Here is a 21,924-nt window from a genome sequence, read left to right on the forward strand (position 1 = left end):
CGTATTTGCAAATTTCCTAAAGTGTTGAGCTGTGGAAGGGAGGTTTAAATAGAGAAGAGGGGGGCGGAGCAAGATGGCCGAATAGGAACAGCTCCAGTCTCCAACTCCCAGCGCGAGCGACACAGAAGACCGGTGATTTCTGCATTTTCAACTGAGGTACTGGGGTCATCTCACTAGGGAGTGCCAGACAATCGGTGCTGGTCAGCTGCTGCAGCCTGACCAGCGTGAGCTGAAGCAGGGCGAGGCATCGCCTCACCTGGAAGCGCAAGGGGGAAGGAAATCCCTTTTCCTAGCCAGGGGAACTGAGACACACAACACCTAGAAAATCGGGTAACTCCCACCCCAATACTGCGCTTGAAGGAAACAGGCACACCAGGAGAATATATCCCACACCTGGCCGGGAGGGTCCCACGCCCACAGAGCCTCCCTCACTGCTAACTCAGCAGTCTGCGGCTATCTATCCGCAAGGCAGCAGCGAGGCTGGGGGAGGGGCGCCCGCCATTGCTGAGGCTTAAGTAGGTAAACAAAGCCGCTGGGAAGCTCAAACGGGGTGGAGCTCACAGCAGCTCAAGGAAGCCTGCCTGTCTCTGTAGACTCCACCTCTGGGGACAGCCCACACCTGAAGTCCAATAGGGGAAGCAGCGGGGGCTGGTGCAGACGCGAACGACTCTGTCTGACAGCTTTGGGGAGAGCCGTGGATCTCCCAACGCGGAGGTTGAGATCCCAGAACGGACAGACTGCCTGCTCAGGTGGGTCCCTGACCCCTGAGTAGCCTAGCTGGGAGACATCCCCTACTAGGGGCAGTCTGACACCCCACACCTCACAGGGTGGAGTCACCCCTGAGAGGAAACTTCCAAAGGAAGAATCAGACAGGTACACTCACTGTTCAGCAATATTCTATCTTCGGCAACCTCTGCTGCTGATACCCAGGCAAACAGGGTCTGGAGTGGACCTCAAGCAATCTCCAACAGACCAACAGACAGTCCTTCTGACTGTCAGACGGAAAACTATAAAACAGGAAGGACACCTATACCAAAACCCCATCAGTACGTCACCATCATCAAAGACCAGAGACAGATAAAACCACAAAGATGGGGAAGAAGCAGGGCAGAAAAGCTGGAAATTCAAAAAATAAGAGCGCATCTCCCCCTGCAAAGGAGCGCAGCCCATCGCCAGCAACGGATCAAAGCTGGTCAGAGAATGACTTTGACGAGATGAGAGAAGAAGGCTTCAGTCCATCAAACCTCTCAGAGCTAAAGGAGGAATTACGTACCCAGCGCAAAGAAACTAAAAATCTTGAAAAAAGAGTGGAAGAATTGACAGCTAGACTAATTAATGCAGAGAAGATCATAAACGAAATGACAGAGATGAAAACCATGACACGAGAAATACGTGACAAATGCACAAGCTTCAGTAACCGACTCGATCAACTGGAAGAAAGAGTATCAGCGATTGAGGATCAAATGAATGAAATGAAGCGAGAAGAGAAACCAAAAGAAAAAAGAAGAAAAAGAAATGAACAAAGCCTGCAAGAAGTATGGGATTATGTAAAAAGACCAAATCTACGTCTGATTGGGGTGCCTGAAAGTGAGGGGGAAAATGGAACCAAGTGGGAAAACACTCTTCAGGATATCATCCAGGAGAACTTCCCCAACCTAGTAGGGCAGGCCAACATTCAAATTCAGGAAATACAGAGAACGCCACAAAGATACTCCTCCAGAAGAGCAACTCCAAGACACATAATTGCCAGATTCACCAAAGTTGAAATGAAGGAAAAAATCTTAAGGGCAGCCAGAGAGAAAGGTCGGGTTACCCACAAAGGGAAGCCCATCAGAATAACAGCAGACCTCTCGGCAGAAACTCTACAAGCCAGAAGAGAGTGGGGGCCAATATTCAACGTTCTTAAAGAAAAGAATTTTCAACCCAGAATTTCATATCCAGCCAAACTAAGCTTCATCAGTGAAGGAGAAATAAAATCCTTTACAGATAAGCAAATGCTTAGAGATTTTGTCACCACCAGGCCTGCCTTACAAGAGACCCTGAAGGAAGCCCTAAACATGGAAAGGAACAACCGGTACCAGCCATCGCAAAAACATGCCAAAATGTAAAGACCATCGAGGCTAGGAAGAAACTGCACCAACTAACGAGCAAAATAACCAGTTAATATCATAATGACAGGATCAAGTTCACACATAACAATATTAACCTTAAATGTCATGGACTAAATGCTCCAATTAAAAGACACAGACTGGCAAACTGGATAAAGAGTCAAGACCCATCAGTCTGCTGTATTCAGGAGACCCATCTCACATGCAGAGACATACATAGGCTCAAAATAAAGGGATGGAGGAAGATCTACCAAGCAAATGGAGAACAAAAAAAAGCAGGGGTTGCAATCCTAGTCTCTGATAAAACAGACTTTAAACCAGCAAAGATCAAAAGAGACAAAGAAGGCCATTACATAATGGTAAAGGGATCAATTCAACAGGAAGAGCTAACTCTCCTAAATATATATGCACCCAATACAGGAGCACCCAATACAGGAGCACCCAGATTCATAAAGCAAGTCCTTAGAGACCTACAAAGAGACTTAGACTCCCATACAATAATAAATAGAGAAGAGTGCTTCAATCAACTGCAGATAAGCAAGAACAAATCTTTCAAAACTTAGTCTAACGCCCTAGAGATAATGAATATTAAATTGCAATAATCACCAAAACTGCCATGAGAACATATCTGACTATGAACACACCTTCCAGGAGCAACCTGGCACTAAACTGGGACTAACAGTCCCATCCCTGAGGCTCACTTAAGTCTACAAGCCTAACAAAGGGTCTGCTACCAATAAAAACACTTCTTTTAAATCGTCAGTAGCACAGTTTGGAACGCATATGAAAATAAAAAGATAAAATCTACACACCCATTAGGCATTAGGATTGCTACCACCAAAAAACAGAAAATAGCAAGTGCTGGTGAGGACATGGAGAAACTGGAATGCTTGAGCACTATTGGTAGGAATGTAAACGGTGCAGCCATTGTGGAAAACAGTATGAAGGCGCCTTAGAAAAACTAAAAATAGAATTGCCACATGACCAGGAACTCCACTTCTGGGTATATATCCCAAAGAATTGAAAGCAGGGGTCTCAAAGAGATATTCGTATACCCATGTTCATAGTAGCATTATTCACAATAGCTTCCACAAAAGGTGAAAGTGACAGATAAAGGGATAAACAAAATATGGTATACATATACAAGGGAATATCATCCAGCCTTAACAAGGAGGGAAATCCTGGCACACATTACAACATGGATGAACCTTGCAAATCTTACACTAAGTGAAATAAGATAATCACAAAAAGACCAATACTGCATGCCTTCACTTGCATGAGGTATCTATGGAATAGTCCAATTCCTAGAGACAAAAAGTAGAATGAGGGGATTGCCAGGGGCTGGAGAGAAGGAGGAATGTGGAGTGGTAGTTTAATGGGTACAGAATTTGTTTTTATGATAAAAGGCATTCTGAAGATCTGTTGCACAGTAATGTGAATGTACTTAACACTAATGAACTGTATACTTAAAATGGTTAAGATGGTGAATTTTATGTTATGTGTATTTACTACATCTTAAAATAATGTTTTCTAAAGGATAAAATCTAGCCTGAACAATTAAGTGTGAAAAATAAGTCCCCTTCAATTTCCACCATGATTGAAGATGCCACAGGGAAGAGGAGGAAGGACTCCCCAAGATTCAATTCCAGGCCAAGAATGTGGTGAAGGGCATGCTTCCATCATGGCCAGTATTGAAGCTCCTATCCCTCTCATCTGTACTTGAGAGCCTGAGCCAGATGCTTTCTTTAAACCTCCAGGTTCTGAGATTCCTGGGTTGTGAGCTTGACATAGCAGTTTATCCTGGGATCCTTACAGAGCTGAACTTTTGCCTGCTTCTTCCCCTTGCATATTCCCAAATCCAGATGTCTGAATTGGGAAGCAGGGTGGAGTTAAGCATTTCACCTCTGGAACAATCTCTCCAAGTGGCCCTCTCTGCTTTTATGCCTCCATATTCTGGGAATAACATTATCTACCTTCTGGTATTATGAAGATGGAAATGAAGTCATAGATGAAAGGGATTGAGATCAGGGACCGACACATGGTAAACATTGAGTAAGTGTCAGCTATGAGGAGAAAGAGGAGAAGCACATTTCCTCAGCTCCTGCTTGATCCATCCTATAGTTTACCCATTTTCGTGTTATCCATTCTTTTTTTTTTTTTGAGACGGAGTCTTGCTCTGTTGCCCAGGCTGGAGTGCAGTGGCCGGATCTCAGCTCACTGCAAGCTCCGCCTCCCGGGTTTGCACCATTCTCCTGCCTCAGCCTCCCGAGTAGCTGGGACTACAGGCGCCCGCCACCTCGCCCGGCTAGTTTTTTGTATTTTTTTAGTAGAGACAGGGTTTCACCGTGTTAGCCATTACAGCGTGTTATCCATTCTTAATTGTTCCCCAACTCCTACTGGCCCCACCAGAGCAGCCCAGCAGGAAGGAATGAAGCCAGTGGTGTGCCACAGATGGCTCATACTGGCCCAGGATATCCAACGGATCACAACTCTTTCCACCTCAGCATTTCGTAACATGATGATAGTAGTTTGGAACCAGCCATTGTGGGAGTATTTACACCACAGAAATTAGCAGATGCTCAAACCAGTACCTCCCTGCCTACTTCCTCCATCCTTGCCCAAAGCCAGTTGTTAACATTTACAAGCCTACCACTGAAAAGAATTCCCAACAGTGTGGCACCCTGTCAACAAAAAGGGCTTGCCTTATTTCTTTTTTTTTTCTAATGTCTAATTAGTTTCTTTAAAAAATCTTCAGGAATCATCATACGGCTGTTTATATGCTTTTCTCACTGCCTAGGAAATTATATCTTCCCATATTTTGGCCTTCCCCAACCAAGGTCAAACACAAAGCAAATCATACGCCTGGTTTTAAAGAAAAATTGTAGCAGAAGATGGGAACCAAGGATAGGAACAAAAGAAAGCAGGTTCAGCTGCCAAACCAAAGTAAAAGCCAGAAAATCATGGCACAAATCCAGTGCCTAGAACAAAAGAAATGCACAAAAGATAAATTGGCAACTTGAGAGGAGATTCTGTTCCATGACTTTAGCTTCCAAAATGGCACGAGAGCTCAGCTTCACTGGACGTAGAGAGATGCAGACAATGCTGTCAGAATCACGGAACTCAAATGACAATTATAAGTGCCCCTATTCAACATGGAGAGCTGGAGAGCCTTAAGCTCATTCTGCAAGCACCAGTACAGAGTCAGAATGGAGCCCTGTCCACGTTAAGACAGGCACCTCCCTCTGGGCACAGCATGGGATCCTGCCACAGGACCATGTCAACAGACCATCTGTGCCCTCTATAATCAAGTCAGTGAGAAGTCAAATGCATCCCACCTGATCCCCTTCAAGAACGGCATCCTCCACTTCGGTTTTGTTCAGGTCCAAACAGGAAGCCACAATTGCAAATAAGTAGTTATGCCTCCCATCCAAAAGAGCCCGCTTGGCTTCCTTCTCTTCCTTCAGTCTTTGCTAAAAGAAAAGAATAAAAATGTTACATGGAAACTGTTGTTCTCAAGTGGATTCATTTTGTAATAATTTCATACAATTGTTGTTTTTCAAGTCTTAGGTATCCAGATAACAGACAGCTTAATGGTACCAATTTTTATGTACTATCTTCTATTTTTAGAAATAATTTATTTCTCTTATGAAAATAAAGCATGCTCATTGTTTTGAAATTGCATAATACAGAGAAGCCAAAAGAGAGAAAAATCATCTGCCATCCAGAAATTATTACTGTTAAGATTTTGTTCCAAATCTTTACACACTTATTTCTATGCATATATAAGCATTCAACAGAATACCAAAAAAAAGAGATCTCCATTTTTATAAACATTTTCCTAAGCCATTAAAGTAATATTTTTCTACAGTATCTCCTATCTTTATTGTTTACCTACAGCTATATATTTGGTCTTCAGATTAACTTCTGAATGCCATTGCTTGCTCTTTAACTATTAATTGTTAATTATGAGAATAAGGCATGCTTAATGTAACCGATGTTGACAGTTTGAAGGATGTCTTTCCTTATGCTCTATGCTCATACAGTCATATTCAAACATATGCTCACACCTATATTTACATCATACTATAAAATGTTTTAATGCATTTCTCCCTTAACAATACATCACCGACTTCTTTCTAGTTTAATACAGACTATTCCATCCTCTGTAATAGCTGCAAAAATATTCAGTATGAATGTACCATAATTTATTCAATTATTTTGACAATGGTAGACACTCGGCTTCCAATTCCTTCTTGGAATAATACATTACCTTTAATGCCAACCAGTAGCTCCCACTGGGAAGAGGAAAAGTGACCCCTCTGGATCCCTTCTTTTAATCAACAAACATTTGTTAAACCCCTAATATGTGCCAGCACTGAAGAGGCCAACACTACCTGGTAACTTCAAAAAAGCTCATGGCCTGGCTGGCAGTATGTGAGCTGAAAATTTAAATATGACAGATGGCATGGCGGTTGCCATAGGGGCATCAGATTTATCAGTCTCCAAATGCAGGGGCATTTATGGGTCTTCAGAGAAGGAGCAAAAAGAAGGATCTCCCACTCTAGCCTGGAGTTGATAAGGGGTGGGGGTGGGGATGACAGGAAAGCTTTCAGGAGGAGGTGGCTCAAGCCTAGCATTGAAGGAGGGTTGGTCATACTTCTAGGACAGTTGCCTTTCTGTACACACAAAGGCCGAGAGGCACATGAAAGCACATTCTGAAAACCACAAGGCAGCCAGGATGGGTGAACTATAAAAAGGACTAGGAAAACATAACAGGAAATGAAAAAAAGTCAGATCACAAATATTTTCTGAACCACATTACAAAGTTTAACTGTTATGTGAAATCCATGGAGAATCACTGATGATTTTCAAATCAGAAGAGACAGGTGTTTAGCTGCCTGTGCAGCATCGAAAAATCCATCATTCTAACAGTAGTGTGGAAAGTGGGCTGATGCAATGCACGCCTGGAGGCAGTCAGGTGGGTAATGGTGGCATTCCCAGACACTGGGTTCATCAAGAGGAAAAGGTTGAAGCAACACAATCATAAGTTCAGCTTTTGGATGTGTAAGATTTTGAGGTGAGTCAATACACAGGTGGACGAGGCAGACAGGCCACTGGAAATGTTCAAGGGGAAATGGCATTGCAGATACAGATAACATGCAGGTTCTCAATTCAGCACAATGACTTTATGAGATAGACCATTGTTGTTGTGAGGGGCAGTCCTGTGCGATGTAAGGTTTTAGCAGTGCCTTTGGTCTCCAACTTCTAGGTCCCAGTAGCCCCCACCACCGACTCGTGAAAATAAAACATGTCTCCAGACATTGCCAAATGGCGCCTGTGGGACAAAATAACCTCCCCTGTTGAGAACCACTGATATGATACAGACATATATATAGATACAGACACAGGCACATATAGACATAGACATAGAGAAGACGGTCAATATAAAAGCTACAATGTCAATCAGTGTGAAAACAATGTGGTACCTGTTGCAGTTGTGCAGTACAGAACCTGCAAAAGTACATCAACAGCTCTTTCAACCAGCAGATGGTATGTGCATTCAATAAATATTTGTCAAATGAATGAATAAATCAAAGTTTAAACCATGAGTACAGACATGATTTTCTAACAAACATATGGAAATGAAAACACAAAAAAGTGAAGAAAATTGGGGACCACCAGTATCCCAGGAGCAAGGAGAAAAAGAAGTGCAAATCAAGAAAGCTAAGGATGAGGCCGGGGGCAGTGGCTCATGCCTATAATCCCAGCACTTTGGGAGGCCAAGGTGGGCAGATCACCTGAGCTCAGGAGTTCAAGACCAGCCTGGCCAACATGGCGAAACCCTGTCTCTATTAAAATACAAAAATTAGCCAGGCAAGGTGGCACATGCCTGTAATCCCAACTCCTCTGGAAGATAAGGGAGAAGAATCGCTTGAACCCAGGAAGCAGAGGCTGCAGTGAGCCAAGATCGTGCCATTGCACCCCAGCCTGGGTGACAGAGCAAGACTCCACCTCAAAAAAACAAACAAAAAATAAAATAAAATAAAATAAGGATGAATGTGCAAAGAGATAGGAAGGAAACCAAGAAACCATAGCATCAATAAATCATGGAGAGTGACCAATAGCAACAATGCTATATAGGATTGGTTGGGTTAATTAGGGTATCTTTAGGCATTGTGTTTACAGGATGGTTGCGACTTCTTATAGTTCTTTTGCAGTGTGACTGTGCCACTAATCTGTCAAGAAATAGATGTACTCCCCCTCCCCTTGAATTTGGCTAGCCCTCTGGCCAGTTTTCACCAAAAAAATCTGAGGGTAAATGAGATGGGATTTCCTAGGCTAGTTCTTAAGAGATCTTCACCTTCTGCCTTTGCACTTAGAATGTTGCCTCAGAACTCAGTCACATAGGGAAACCACACGGAGGAGAATAAAACGTTCTGGTCAATGGCACCTTCTGACCTTCTAGCTGACTCCAGCACCAACTTTCAGCCATCTAAGTAAGCTATCTTAGATGTTCCAACCTAAGTTTCCCCTACAGATGACAGCAAGCCAGCCAATGGCACCTGCAGAAGAACCACCCAGCAGAGCCCAGTCACTCACAGAATTAAGAGAGATAACAGATGACTGTTTCTACTTTAGGCCCTTAAATTTTGGTATGGTTTGTAATGCAAAAATAAATAACAGAGTAATTTTGTTAGAATAATTTCATTGGTTGGATGGAAATAAATATAGACTTGAGAAAAGCATGATTGAAAAAAGAGAAATATTAAAATGCTGAACATAAACTACTCTTCCCAGAAACTTGACTATAAAGGAACAGAGTGTGGTAGTAATAGAGAGGAAAATTTAGAGTCAAGGAAGAATTTTTTAAGGTACAAAAGAATTATGGAAAAGCAAAGATGAAAAAGTTGGAGATTTCAGAGCAATTGAAAGGTTATTGCTAGACCTATAAAACTGACATACATTTCTCTGAACTTGAAGGACTACCTATCTGAAAGACAACTTTGCCAGGGAGGTGGCAAGAGGAGGCAAGATTCAGGTTTAAAAAACAGATAATCTACCTGTTTTTTCACCATTTCTTTAAAAAGGAACTAACATAGGTCCTGACATAAAATATAAACATCAAATAAAAGTAAATTTAAAACTTTTTTCAAATGTCACTAAAGCCAGGAAGATGTCCTGTTGTTTTGAACTGTTTTCTACCTTCCTGGCAGGGAGAAATAAAAGACTTTTATCTAAGTGATCGCTCTAAGTTTGTGCTAAATATCTTTAGCAGCTTGAGAACTCAGAGGTCAACCAGGGAGCCAGGAATTCAGCAACAACACAAAGAGGTGGTAAATGCTTGGTAGCCAAAAATAAAAATAAAAGAAGTAGAGAGCCAGAAGATTCAAGATGTAAAGGAACAGAGGGCTTCCAAAGAGCACAGAGATTTTAAAAAGATTCTTCCATGGCAAGGAACTGACGGCTTCCAAAGAACACAGAGATTTAAATAAGATTCTCCCATGGCAACACATTACTCCATAACCCAATTGTTTCCAATTCCAGAGGAAAAAATATTCTAATGGAAAAAAAGAGAAATCACTCCCTAAAATAGAACACTAATTATTCTATTTTGTTTAAATATCACAGGAGAAAGAAACTTCCAAAGCAGCTTTATTTATACAAAGCTAATTATTGACATATTTTTAAGTAAATGTTTTCAGAAGCTATTTAATATATTTAAAAGCATGTTAAGACTTGAATATATGTTCTTATTTAAACTGATTGTTCTCTTGCCTAAAGACAAGTAATATGAAGTCAATCCTAATGTCATATAGATGAAAGGCCACAATGTTTATCAATCTCAACTTTCATTGCATCACACTAAGGTATCCTGATAATACTGAGATTGTTTTTTAACTGCCATAAAAAAGTCAATAATGTCAAACAAACATTTAGTAATTAGAATAGTGCACTGTCAATCCACAAACCTAACCCTGCAGCTTTCTGGCTGCTAGGGAACCGCAGCACCAAGCAGTCAGGTGACTAGTTCTCCAGGGGTTGGCTTGTCCTGCTGGCCTTTGAAACACCTAGGACACTTGGAAAGTGAAGGCAGAGAGGGATTAAGAAGGCAGGAGGTAAACTATGTCAAGACTTTTCTGGAGTCCTATTAAAATTTTTTTGCATTGCATGAACAAGCACCAATGGATAGGGGTTGGGGGCATGGCCAGAAACCTATTCAATATCCAAGGAAATCTAGAGCAGTATTAAAACATTGTGGCAATTTGTGATGACCTGTTACTACTGCCTTGAAATGGGAGAGTGGCTAATGTACTATCTCACAAGAAAGGAGCTCTGCTTCCCAGGTGGCCAATCCCCCATAGACGAAGGAGCACTGCTGTCAGAATGAGGTGCTAGGTTCTAGTCCCAGCTCTGACACTAACTGCAAGACCTCACATCTTTCATTTAACCTCTCCAGACCACAATTTCCTCAACTACGAAATGAAAGTGTTGGACTAGGTGACAGCCAAGGTTCATTCCTCCTCCAATATGTGGGCTACTTCTCATGACTTCAAACGTTTATACAATCTACAGACTCAACATTTTAAAATACAAATCCTAACAAATACTCCAAAAAGCTCTATGACGGTCTCAAAACTAATCCATCCATCCGATGTTTAAAATATACTAACCTTTGCCTTTAACTCTGTAGAACCAAAGCCCAAGTCTGCATGTTTATATATACAAGCTGTGTATAAACTACATATATCATCAGTCTTTCATCTTGTCTCCAGGCTTATAATCCTCAGCTATCCTCATTTATAGAAATGAAGATAAAAGTAAAAGGAGATAAAAGTCCCAACTTGAAAGATGTTTGTGAGGGTTAAATTGCATGCAGCTTGGTGATCACACTAAATCAAACAGCACTTGAATTAAAATGGCATGACCAAGGATTTCACCCTGGACATGAAAATTTAAGTGAAACAAAACATTTTCATAATGATTGCTTTTAAGTGTACAAATGTTTAAGCTTCCTCCACCCTTATGAAGCTCTGACTTGTTGGCAGGTTTGTTCCTGACACAGATCTACTCCACTGACCCCACTGGCAGCCAGCAGAAGTGAATGGAGGATGGGGCTATTGGGTCTGAGAGTTCCCTTGTGCCTAAGCAAGGAGATCTTTTCCCAGACCCTCCTGAAGTGTACATTTTGCACTGTTTGCCCTGGTTGCATTGCCAGCTTGGTTCTGTGAGTCATCATTTGCTCATTGTTTTGGTTTAATTGTCACAAAATCCCTATGAAGCAGACATTATTATCTCCACACCAGGAAATCAAGACTGTGGACCATTAACCGCTTTCCCAAAAGCACACAACTAAGAAAGTGGCAGGGCTGGAAATCAAGCCCTTGCTGTCTACAGGACCAGACCAAGACATAGGGTGCTCAAGGGCAACTAAAAATTTTGCATAACTTCAAACTTATATTCCATAAGCACTTTTTAAAAAATATGCACTTAACAGTTATCTAGTATGCTCTAGCAGGAGACCCCATACAAGGGTTTAAGAGGAGCTGTGGATGGAGACCAGTTAACTATACCCATTTCCTGAGTTATATCAGTGATATTTTGGTGCCAGTGTGGACTGGTACCTAGGTGCTTCCAGCTGGGATGCATGTATTCAGTTCTCACTGCGCTTCTGTGTCTCTCTGAAAATGATAACACCCTCACCCCATCTTCTACTCCTGAAAGTGCCTCGGAGGTTAGCTCCTCACTTGGGTGGTCAGTAGGTGAGGCTCCAGATTCTCCCTAACTCACTGCTGCTTCCATCTGACAGCATCATTGTTATCTACATCATACTGTATATACCAGGTCCTCATACAATACCTTTGCACAGAGAAGTGGGTAGGGAAAGGAATGGGTCCTGCAGTCAAAGAATATTTTGTTGTTAAAAGAAAAAAGTTTTTCTAGGTGACATGATTAGTTTTGTTGCACGTCTGAATCTGAGAAAGAGAAAGAGATCTGACTTAAGGAAGTCCAGTTGCACACACTGAAATGAATATATTTCTATTTGTTTGATTTAAGTATTTTGTTCTTTATATATGTGTATACATAGAGTAACATACCAAATATAATACAGTATCATATGGGTTAAAATCCCCTTCTGAGATAATTGTAAATAATGTACTTTATGAATTATAGCCGTTCTCCAATCCCCATCCAAGGTTTCCCTTTCTATGGTTTCCATTACCTGTGGTCAACCTTGTTCCAAAAATACTAAATGGATAATTTCAGAAATAAACAATTCATAAGTTTTAAATTGCGTGCCCTTTGGAGTAACGTGGTAAAATCTCATGTCGTCCAAATCCATACCACCTGGGATATGAATCATCCCTTCATCCAGCATCTCCACCCTGTAGACATTACCTAACCATTAATCATCAACATCATCTTCTCCCGGCATCCAATCATTGACATCATCATAGCTCAATGATCCAGGATCACCCAAAGCACACGGTCCTCCTGCTATACCATCAGATGGTCAGTAGCAGCCAAACACTACATCACAAGGCCTACAGCATTCACCTCACTTCATCTCATTATGCAGGCTTCATATCACCTCACATCAACTCACAAAGGGTAGATACAGTACAAGAAGATATATTGAGAGAGAAAGACCACATTCACACAATTTTTACTACAGTATATAGTTATAATTCTTCTATTTTATTATTGTTGCTGTTCATCTTTTACTGTGTCTAATTTATAAGTTAAAGTTCATCATAGGTGTATATATGTACATATGTATATATTTAAAAATTTACATATATAAATGCACATATATATACACATATATATGAAAAAAAACATAGTATATATAGGGTTCAATCCTACCGATGGTTTCCAGCATTCACTGAAGGTTTTGGAATTTATTCCCCGTGGATAAGACAGAACCACTATATCGTTAAAGTTCCTTATCTTAAATAACTAAAGGAAATACATCCATGACTGGTTTCCCTTTGGTTGTCAATGTCAATCTCAAGTCCACAGATAATTGATCACTTGATGAGAACACAGTGCTAACGAAACCAAGGACATGAATTTGACCATCTTAGGCCAGTCAACTTCGCTTTATTTCACCTTCCCCAACTGTGGATGAATCAGGACAAATTCATGAGCAGAAAAAGAAAATTATTCAAAGTGCATGCATGGCTGAAATACCTGGTTATTGGTAAAATATGTATTTCTTTTCTTTTTTAAAAGACACCCAAATGGTTTACTTCTCCTATCTGCCACATACATAACCTGATCCTTCTTATCTCCTGAGCAGTAAAACAAAGTAAACAACAAGAGAATCTCATCATTCCTACAAGAGCACCGGCTTTACAGGGAAGGGACGCTTTCCATTTTGATTTTTTTCGATAGCAGCAGTGTCAACAACAGGCCCTGGCACACTTAAGATCCTCAATTAATATCTCTAAATAATTTTAAAATTATTTTACAAATCACTCTCAAGTAATTAAGGGCTGGAGCAAATTATTCTAGACCAATGTAAGTCCACGATTGCAGAATCAAAATTAAGCCAATAGGATCCATGCTGCTGTGCCTGGAACGTAAATGACTACACAGAATTCTACCCTGGGTAGGATAGTAGCTACCCCTCAATTTAACAGCAAATACAGCTGACCTTGCTTTACCTGCCTCCCATTTCATTTTGTTGAATTAGAGAAACTGAGGGAAGCAGTTCTGTAACTCATTTACCCTTAGAGCCCTCTACAATCAACCCTATTTCCCTGTCTTCCCACAGAGAGAAGCCTCCCTCTTTGTCTTCCAGCTTTTCTGTTTCAACCCACAGGGCCCTGTCTCCTTTCCCAGCCTCTCTCAGAGAGAAGAGGCTGCTCTGTGATGCTTCCCAGCCCAGCCTAACCTGCTCTTTAATTGGCTGGGAGAACCACAATTTAGAGACTCTCCACTCCTAACTGTACTTTTCAAGTCTCACCTTCTCTGACTCCCCTTTCATTTCATTTTTCCCGGTGAACCACCACAGCCGCAGAAGCAGCACGGCACCCTCCTTCCCGAATTAAGAGCACTTCAGTAAAGTGGTTTCAGGAAAGGAAAGAGAGACCACACTGGCTAACCCCACTCACAGCAGGTGCTTTAGTGAAGCCCTCCTTTATTTAACAAGAGCCACACTGTCCCTCTATTGCTAAGAGATGGCACTTACGCGTGTGGTACCACCCATTTTCTTCTGTTCAGGGATAAACTCTGGCACCCTGTCTATTTTTGCTGGAGTTTCCAAGGCCTCTAACTCTCCCCATTTACTCACTCCCTTACCTATCATTCCTTCCAGGCAAATAAAGAACTCTCTCTTCAGCATTTATGATGTGTGAATTTTTCACTCAGACCAACCCCAAATCTGCTGTAGGCATATCCCGGTCTGCACAGCCTCACCTCTCCCTGACATTCCATCACCCAGATTCTAACTTAGAGTCCGTTTTCTGCGCACCAAATTTCTGGACCTGAAGTGAGATTTGGTGGACCTTCACATGGCCATGTATCCTCTTTCCCTAACCCCACAGTGATTTCACTCCAAAATCAGGAATGCCTCTCATGTAGAATTTCAAGAGGTCCCTCTGGCAGCAGGGACCATATAACTCAAATGGCCCTCACCCATATGCTAAAAATATATATATAATATGTCATCATTCACATTATATATGGCACAGGAGTGGAATTCCCAAACTTCCCTTATTCATACAACAAACCACTGTGCTTAAAGTTGGCCACTCATTTGAATCACTGGAGCGTGGTAAAATACTGATGCCTGGGCCTCCCACCCCTGAGAAATTGATTTATCTGGTCAGGTGCAGGGCCCAGGCACTGGTATTTCTCCAAAGCTCCCCTGGTGATTCTAATGTACAGCCCAGCCTGACATCACTGTTCTCAAGGAAGTCATTTTATAAATTGATCATGATGGATTAGTACGACCAAGTTCTCACTTAAGGTAGAAACTTAATAGAGAAAGTCCAAGGACATAAATTTTGGGATCTTCTAACTCTAACTTCTTCTTTTCTCCTTACTAGACTTGGGCAAACATTGAATGATAGAAAGAACAAGTTCAGCTCTAAATTCCATGGGGTCTAGCTGGGTTTCTCCCTGCCACATCACAGAGCACAGCACTTAGTACAAAGCAGGCATTCAAGAGATATTCGTGGAATGGATAGGTTTTGCCATACAGTTACATTCCCCCAGGGTCTAGCTATGGCACGATAATGATGGGGCATCTTTGGGCCTTAACTGGTTCAGGTTAGAGAGTGCTCACTGGGCCTTAACAAGCAGCACCAGGACTGGCACAATGGCTCACGTCTGTTATCCCAGCACTTTGGGAGGCTGAGGCGGGAGGACAGATTGAGGCTAGGAGTTTGAGGCCAGGAGTTTGAGTATGCACAACATAGCGAGACTCCATCTCTACAAAAATTACAATTAAAAAATTAGCCAGATGTGGCGATGCCTGCCTATAGTCCTAGCTACTGAGGAGGCTGAGGTGGAAGGATTGGTTGAGCCCAGGGGTTCTAGGCTGCAGTGACCCATGATGCCGCCACTGCAGTCCAGCCAGGGTGACAGAGTGAGACTCTGTCTCCAAAAATGAAAAATAAAAATAAAAATAAAAATTTAAAAACAGACAGTACCTCTCTCTTCCCAGCTAAACCCTAGATCCATTCACCTGCCAGTGCTCTAAGGGAATGGTTTTAATCTGCTCTATGTGAAATCTGTTGACTTGGCCAAACAGGCCTGGGCCTGATTAACAGGATGCTGAAAACGGTTTGGTTAATTTGCCAGAGAATGAGAAAACGGACATCTTTTCAGATTTCAAAAGATAATCTGAGAGCAAAAGTTCTTTCTGTCTGGGCTTCTACTAAGCACCCCACTGGAAACAATGGCTGCCCTCCTGCAGAGCTTCTCAGCAGGGGAGGGAGGTGTGCTCTCTTCCCCCACAGCTTCTACCCACAAGAGAGTCACTGTTTAGAGAAAACTTGCAGCAATCTGAAAGTTCATGAGCAACAGCACTCCCTAACACAAATACATACGGCACAAAACAGGAACAATACACATTCCACTGCAGTGGGGAGAAGACTTTTCTCCATTTTGAAACCAGCTTTGCAATTAGGTAAATTTAACAGTCTAGAGGACTATCATCTATCTTTCAAGTTATTCTTTTTTCTGGAAGTCAACAAAGTCAACCAACAAAATTACAGACTTCAGTTTCATTTTAGGGAAGTAAGGAAAAACAGAATTCACAAGTCTGGGATTCCTGTCCGTCATACACCTGTAACTTGGTACTAAGCATTCTTTATCTCTGAGAAAAGCAGAAAAAAGATAGACATCAGATCTGGACCATAATTTTGGCCAATGAGTGAATGAATATATACAGAATAATTTCAAGGTTTCTAATTTAAAATAATGTGTGTTTATTATACAAGAGAAAAGATACATGGCTTGATTTTGTTTATGGTACATTTGGTTGTTATTGGCACGATATTTATGGATAAAGTCAATTATTACATTACAGTAGCCTAATTATAACATAGCATCATTGCAATAATAGTTCCAGAGCTTAGTCTGGAACTTAGTGAAATATATACGGACTTGCAGTTAAGTACATACATACTTATAGTTAGGTAGCTCTGGAATGTTTCCCATTGGTCATTTTAGATCATGAAGTTATAATATAATAAGTTATCTTATCAGTTGACAAAGTTTCTTTGCTTGGCCAAACTTCAGTCAGGTTTCTGAATCTTCTCCTAGGCCCATCTGTACACGTCCTTGTAAAATCTAGTTTTAGCAAAGAACTCTGCTAAGTCAGTTAACAAGAATCCCTGGTAGAGGGTACTCAATATCTGATCACCTTCGAGAGCTGATTGGGTTCCTCATCCTCCACCATCCCCCATGTGCTGTCTCATCCCCCTGGCCTTTCTTCAGCAAGAATCCTGGTAGGTCTTCAGTTTCGCCAGAATCCCCCTCCCCATTGATGTTTCCTCTTAGCACTTTTCTAACCACTGACCCCTGCCCTACTTCTTGGCTACAAATTCTCACTTGGCCATGCCATATTCACAGGAGAGCCCAATCTCTCCCCGCACTCCCCATATAGGTCCTTATACCTAACTCGATGGTCCTGAATAAAGTCTTACTTACCATGCTTTAACAAGTGTCATCGAATAATTTTTTTCTTTAACACAGTGCACTAAGTAGAAACTGTGTAATTATTGACATAATATACTGCAATACTATTAAGATAATTCTGTTAATATCAGACTTCAGTGGAGTGAACCAAACCAGCATCCTAAATATATGACTGAAACCTCCAAAACACTTGACTTACTCTCAAAGCATAGTTCATGTCAAGGAAGAATCTAATTCATCAATTATGCCTGAGATTTTATCATCAATTGTGGTGTTTCAGACTTGGTACTGAAGTACAGGAAAAATGTTCAGACATGTGAAATGTTTAATTCATTCAACTTATTCCACAGGCATCTATTAAGGACCAAGCATATACTATGGACCAAGCTCTGTGTTAAAGGAAGATTATTTTAAAATGAAGAGAACTCACAATCCAGCAAGAGAAAGAGACATGTGGGCAAATGTCATTTCACTACAGAGATGTAACAAGGACTCCATAAGACATCGAAGGAAAGTGCTGACAGGGTACAGGAAGGAAACTCTCACCTCCTCCTCAAAGTGTCAGGGGACGCTTCTCAGAGGAGGCAACACTAGCACTTGGTCTTAAAGAATAAGCAGCACATGGACTGGCTGGAGTCAGCTCTTCCAGAATGGTCTTCTAACTCCAGCAAGCAAGTTCAGGGGCTTGGCTGGAAGACGTTCACCTTGGGAAGGATGCCTCAGAATCTTGGGGCTTGGGCAAGTGAGGGGTGGCAGGTGGTGGCGTACTTAGAAAATTCAGAGGTAGCATGCCTGCTCTTTTGTGGTAAAAACAACAGGCTAGGGGAGATCGTGTGAGCTTCTGGGGATACACAAAAAGATACAGTGATCAAGCCCAGTAGGAAGCATGGGTTAATGGTTGAAAACTGAGTCCTAGAGAAACCTCCATTTTCTTCTTACATTAATTGTCAGTGGAAGAGGTTTCCAAATCCCTCTCTATGCATTTGCATAATAAAAAGCTGCTGAGCTGAGCCCTATGCTAGGGAAGCTCATTCTTCAATGTGACTTCCAAAGGCACAGCCTTGCATCTCACCCTCTGTGTCCTCACTTGCAGGCATAAAGAACAGGGGAGTGATTTCAAAGTCTAAACCTTGCGGCCTAGAATCTGTCTTAACTACTTCTAATCACTAACTAAAATTTACCGGTTTGAAAGAATACAAGTGCCCAAACCACCATGAATGTTTTTTACCCCGGGAAAGCATCTTCCCAAAGGATACAGCATGAATTTCTATGTGCATAGTTTAAGTGGCAATATGCAGAAAAGCCTACCAATGCAAATCTTTTTTTTTTATTTAAAAAATCAACATGTAGCCTATGCATCATGTGAACATTAGTTAAAAAACATGCTTCTCACAAATTCATCAGTGTATGACTATGAACATTTTTACGTGTTTTTTTCCACCCAGGTGTGACAGATGATAATCCAAAACACATGTGCAAAGGTACAGACAACAGCACCTTACCGTTAAAACTCTGGTGACACTCTGCTTCCAGAGCTGTCTCCTGCCAATCCTAAACATCGTAGCAGTGCAGGGACAGGCTGGGGTCAGTTGTTCTGGAATGGTCTTCTAACTCCTGGGAGACCTGCTCAACACCCAACAGGCTTCCAAATGGAAAGTCTTCTGGAGGACCACCATTTTACTTGCACGTTTCTAATTCGCATGTATTATTCACTACATTCACAGAAAAAAAATTAAAACTCCACTTATATCACTCAAGTTTTTCTCCCAGAGTCTCTGCCCTGGGGCCTCTCCTCTCTCTCGAAGCCTGGTGTTGTTAGGGTAATACTGTTTATACACTATACAGTTGAACCGTGCCTCTTAATCATGTTTATCAACCAATCAAAGCATTTTAACAGCTCGGTAGCAACACAACTCCTTCTGTTGTTCAATTAATTCTGTACGCTGGCCAACAATAAGCATTGGGTCAACAGAGATATCTATATAGTTTCTTTGAACAATGAGAAACGTTAAACTACATCAAATTAGAAATCCAAGAAGCCACAGCTCTGAATATACTGTCCACCTCGACAAACTCAGTCTTACTTTGTCTAAACAACTTTGCAAGCACGATGCACTGCCAGCATTGTGACTAATTGTGACTAATTGCCAGATAGGCTAATTGTGACCCAAAGGAGCCATTTTCTCCCCCATAAAGAACAAGAAGTCTATTTCATATGCAAATAGCAAACCATGTCCATAAATTACTTGTGCTCACACAGTTGCACATACACTTCAGCCAAGACAATTTATCCTATGTGGCTCAACATCTTGATCATCCTAACTATGAAGACGTAATGGGAAAACACTGCCAAACGCTTTGAGAGATCTCTCATGTATGGTTTCTTCCATCGAGATGAATAAAAGGCAGAACATTTAAGGTTGGTCTTGCTGAATCTAGAATTTACTCCTTGGAATTCACGGTCCAGCAACTCAGATCCTAAAAGGTCATCTAAGAATAATCAGGAAATTGGGAACTCATCCTGGTGAAATCCTGCTAGTCAACCTCTGTGGAGCCTGACTTGGAAGCCAGGGTGCTGACATGGTATTAAAACATGGAGATTCGCCTGGTCAATATCCAAGGCTAGGGCACAGCCTCCGTATGTCAGGTTAACAGACAACATTTAGACCTCAATATTATTTAGTAAGTAAATAACTAGAACACAGGAAGTTTAAGTTTGTTTGCAGCATTTTTTCCTTTTTTTTTTTTTTTTTTTTTTTTGAGACCTGCAGGTCTCACTCTGTCACACAGGCTGGAGTGCAGTGGCATGACCACCGCTCACCACAGCCTCAACCTCCCAGGCTTAGGTGATCCTCCTACCTCAGCCTTCCTAGTAAGTGGGACTACAGGCAAGTGTCACAACACTCGGCTAATTTTTGTATTTTTTGTAGAGACAGGTTTGGCCATGTTGCCTAGGCTGGTCTCAAACTCCTGGCCTCAAGCAATTGCCCACCTCAGCCTCCCAAAGTGCTGGGATTATAGGCATGAGACACCAGGCCAGGCCCTGCAGGATATTTCTTGAAGTCAATCTCTGGTTGTTGGTAAGCGGCTGTTGTCCGTTTCTAATAAAGAGCGTTGAAGATGGTATCTAGACTCTGAGTCCCTCCTCTGTGTGGCACGGAAGACAGCAGAAAATAGCAGTAGGATCGAATCCTCCTCACATGGCATCTCCTATCCATCCCAAGAATCCTCTGTCAACACATGACCTCAGGACAAACATGTTACAAGTCATTACATCACTGATTATCTTTCATTAGTTACATTTAAATCGGTGCTTTCCTAACGGTATTTCAGGCACCATCCTCATTGCAGCAGCAGCCCATTTACAACGCATCACTTGGGGAGAGTTACTTCCTGGGAAGATTTCCACAAAAGGCTGATGGCATGCATTTTGTGTTTGGCAGGCATAACCATGACTCTCTTGAGGCTTCACAGCAAACTGCGAAGCCTTCCAGTCTGCGTGGCTGAATTTCAACCCCTTGGGCAAGGTAGATGGCATGTTAAGGGATCTTCTTGAGAGTCTCAGGCTCACTGGAAGTTGTTGAACAACACAAAGCAAAGCCAAGGCTGAATTTACAACAGGCCACCTACCCCCCAAGTCCCTGGCAGAACGAAAGTCAATTTCTGGTATCTGGAGGGAAATGATCAAACATTGTTCAGCAGGAAAGTCAGGAAGGTTTGCCTGCAAATAGTTCCCACCAGGCAACAGCTTCAGCTGGCAGGGCTCACGCGAGGGAGGTCTGCAGCTCCGTCTGTGTGGATAGTGCATCCTTCCAGGCTGAAAATATTAGTCATACACAAATCCTGTCAGACACAACGGGAAAACAAGAGTAGACAATGGACCTCATATGGGCAGAAGGCTTCATCCAGAATTCCAAGTACCTGCGGGCAAAGTTTGAAGTTCCACTTTCATTCATTGAACAAAAGCTTGTGAGTGCCTTTTATGGAGCCAGACACTGTGCTATATACACTATGAACAGAACAGCTAATAAAAACAGACGTTTACTCAGACATTTAAAAATATTAATTGTAGAATGCATAATTATCCTATGCAACACTCAGAATGAAAAAATAATGCTGCCTATTAAACGTATCCATTTTAAGGTTCATTCTGATTTCACAGATGTTAAAGAACATCTTTATGTACTTTATGAATGTACACCTCATAATCAATAAAAAATGGTCATTCTTGCCTTTACTGGGGGCAGATATTAAGCAAATATATAAATAAATGTATAATTACAAGTTAAATGTTACAAATTTTGATAAGTGTCATTTTAAAGGAAAATAAGGCATAAGTTTTATTTGGACGTATGTTCTGAATTGTTACCTTTATGCTTACATTCCAACGTGTAAAATTTTCTAAACTCATCTCTAAATTAAAGAGTCTTCTACTCTGCATCTTGAAGCCTCGTATGTACATCCTGTGCCATATGGCTTAATAGAAAAGTGCAACTCTAGGGTCAGACAGACCGAACTTAAATCCCAGTTATGTGACACCAGAGATTGTGTCTCCTAAATTAGACATTAGAAATAAAACCACTTACCTAACAGACTGGTAATGATTTAAATATATTTAAAACTCCTAGATCCTCATAGGCACCTAATAAATGAAATATATAAC

The 21,924-nt window shown here is 41.5% G+C and overlaps 1 protein-coding gene across 1 annotated transcript in view; it reads right to left on the minus strand.

Moving 5' to 3' along the window:
* DNAH5 (dynein axonemal heavy chain 5) overlaps positions 1-18,856 on the minus strand; it is a 262,592-nt gene extending 243,736 nt beyond the window's left edge. The window contains exons 1-2 of the mRNA XM_033178810.1: positions 18,764-18,856; positions 5,444-5,578 (exon numbers count right to left, since the gene is read on the minus strand). Of these exons, the coding sequence (XP_033034701.1) occupies positions 5,444-5,578; positions 18,764-18,820 (192 nt within the window). The 5' untranslated portion in view covers positions 18,821-18,856. The remainder of the gene's footprint in view (positions 1-5,443; positions 5,579-18,763) is intronic.
* Between the last annotated feature and the right edge of the window lie 3,068 nt (positions 18,857-21,924).

This window comes from Trachypithecus francoisi, unplaced genomic scaffold (assembly GCF_009764315.1).
Source record: "Trachypithecus francoisi isolate TF-2019V2 unplaced genomic scaffold, Tfra_2.0 Lachesis_group2, whole genome shotgun sequence".
Classification (NCBI taxonomy): domain Eukaryota; kingdom Metazoa; phylum Chordata; class Mammalia; order Primates; family Cercopithecidae; genus Trachypithecus; species Trachypithecus francoisi.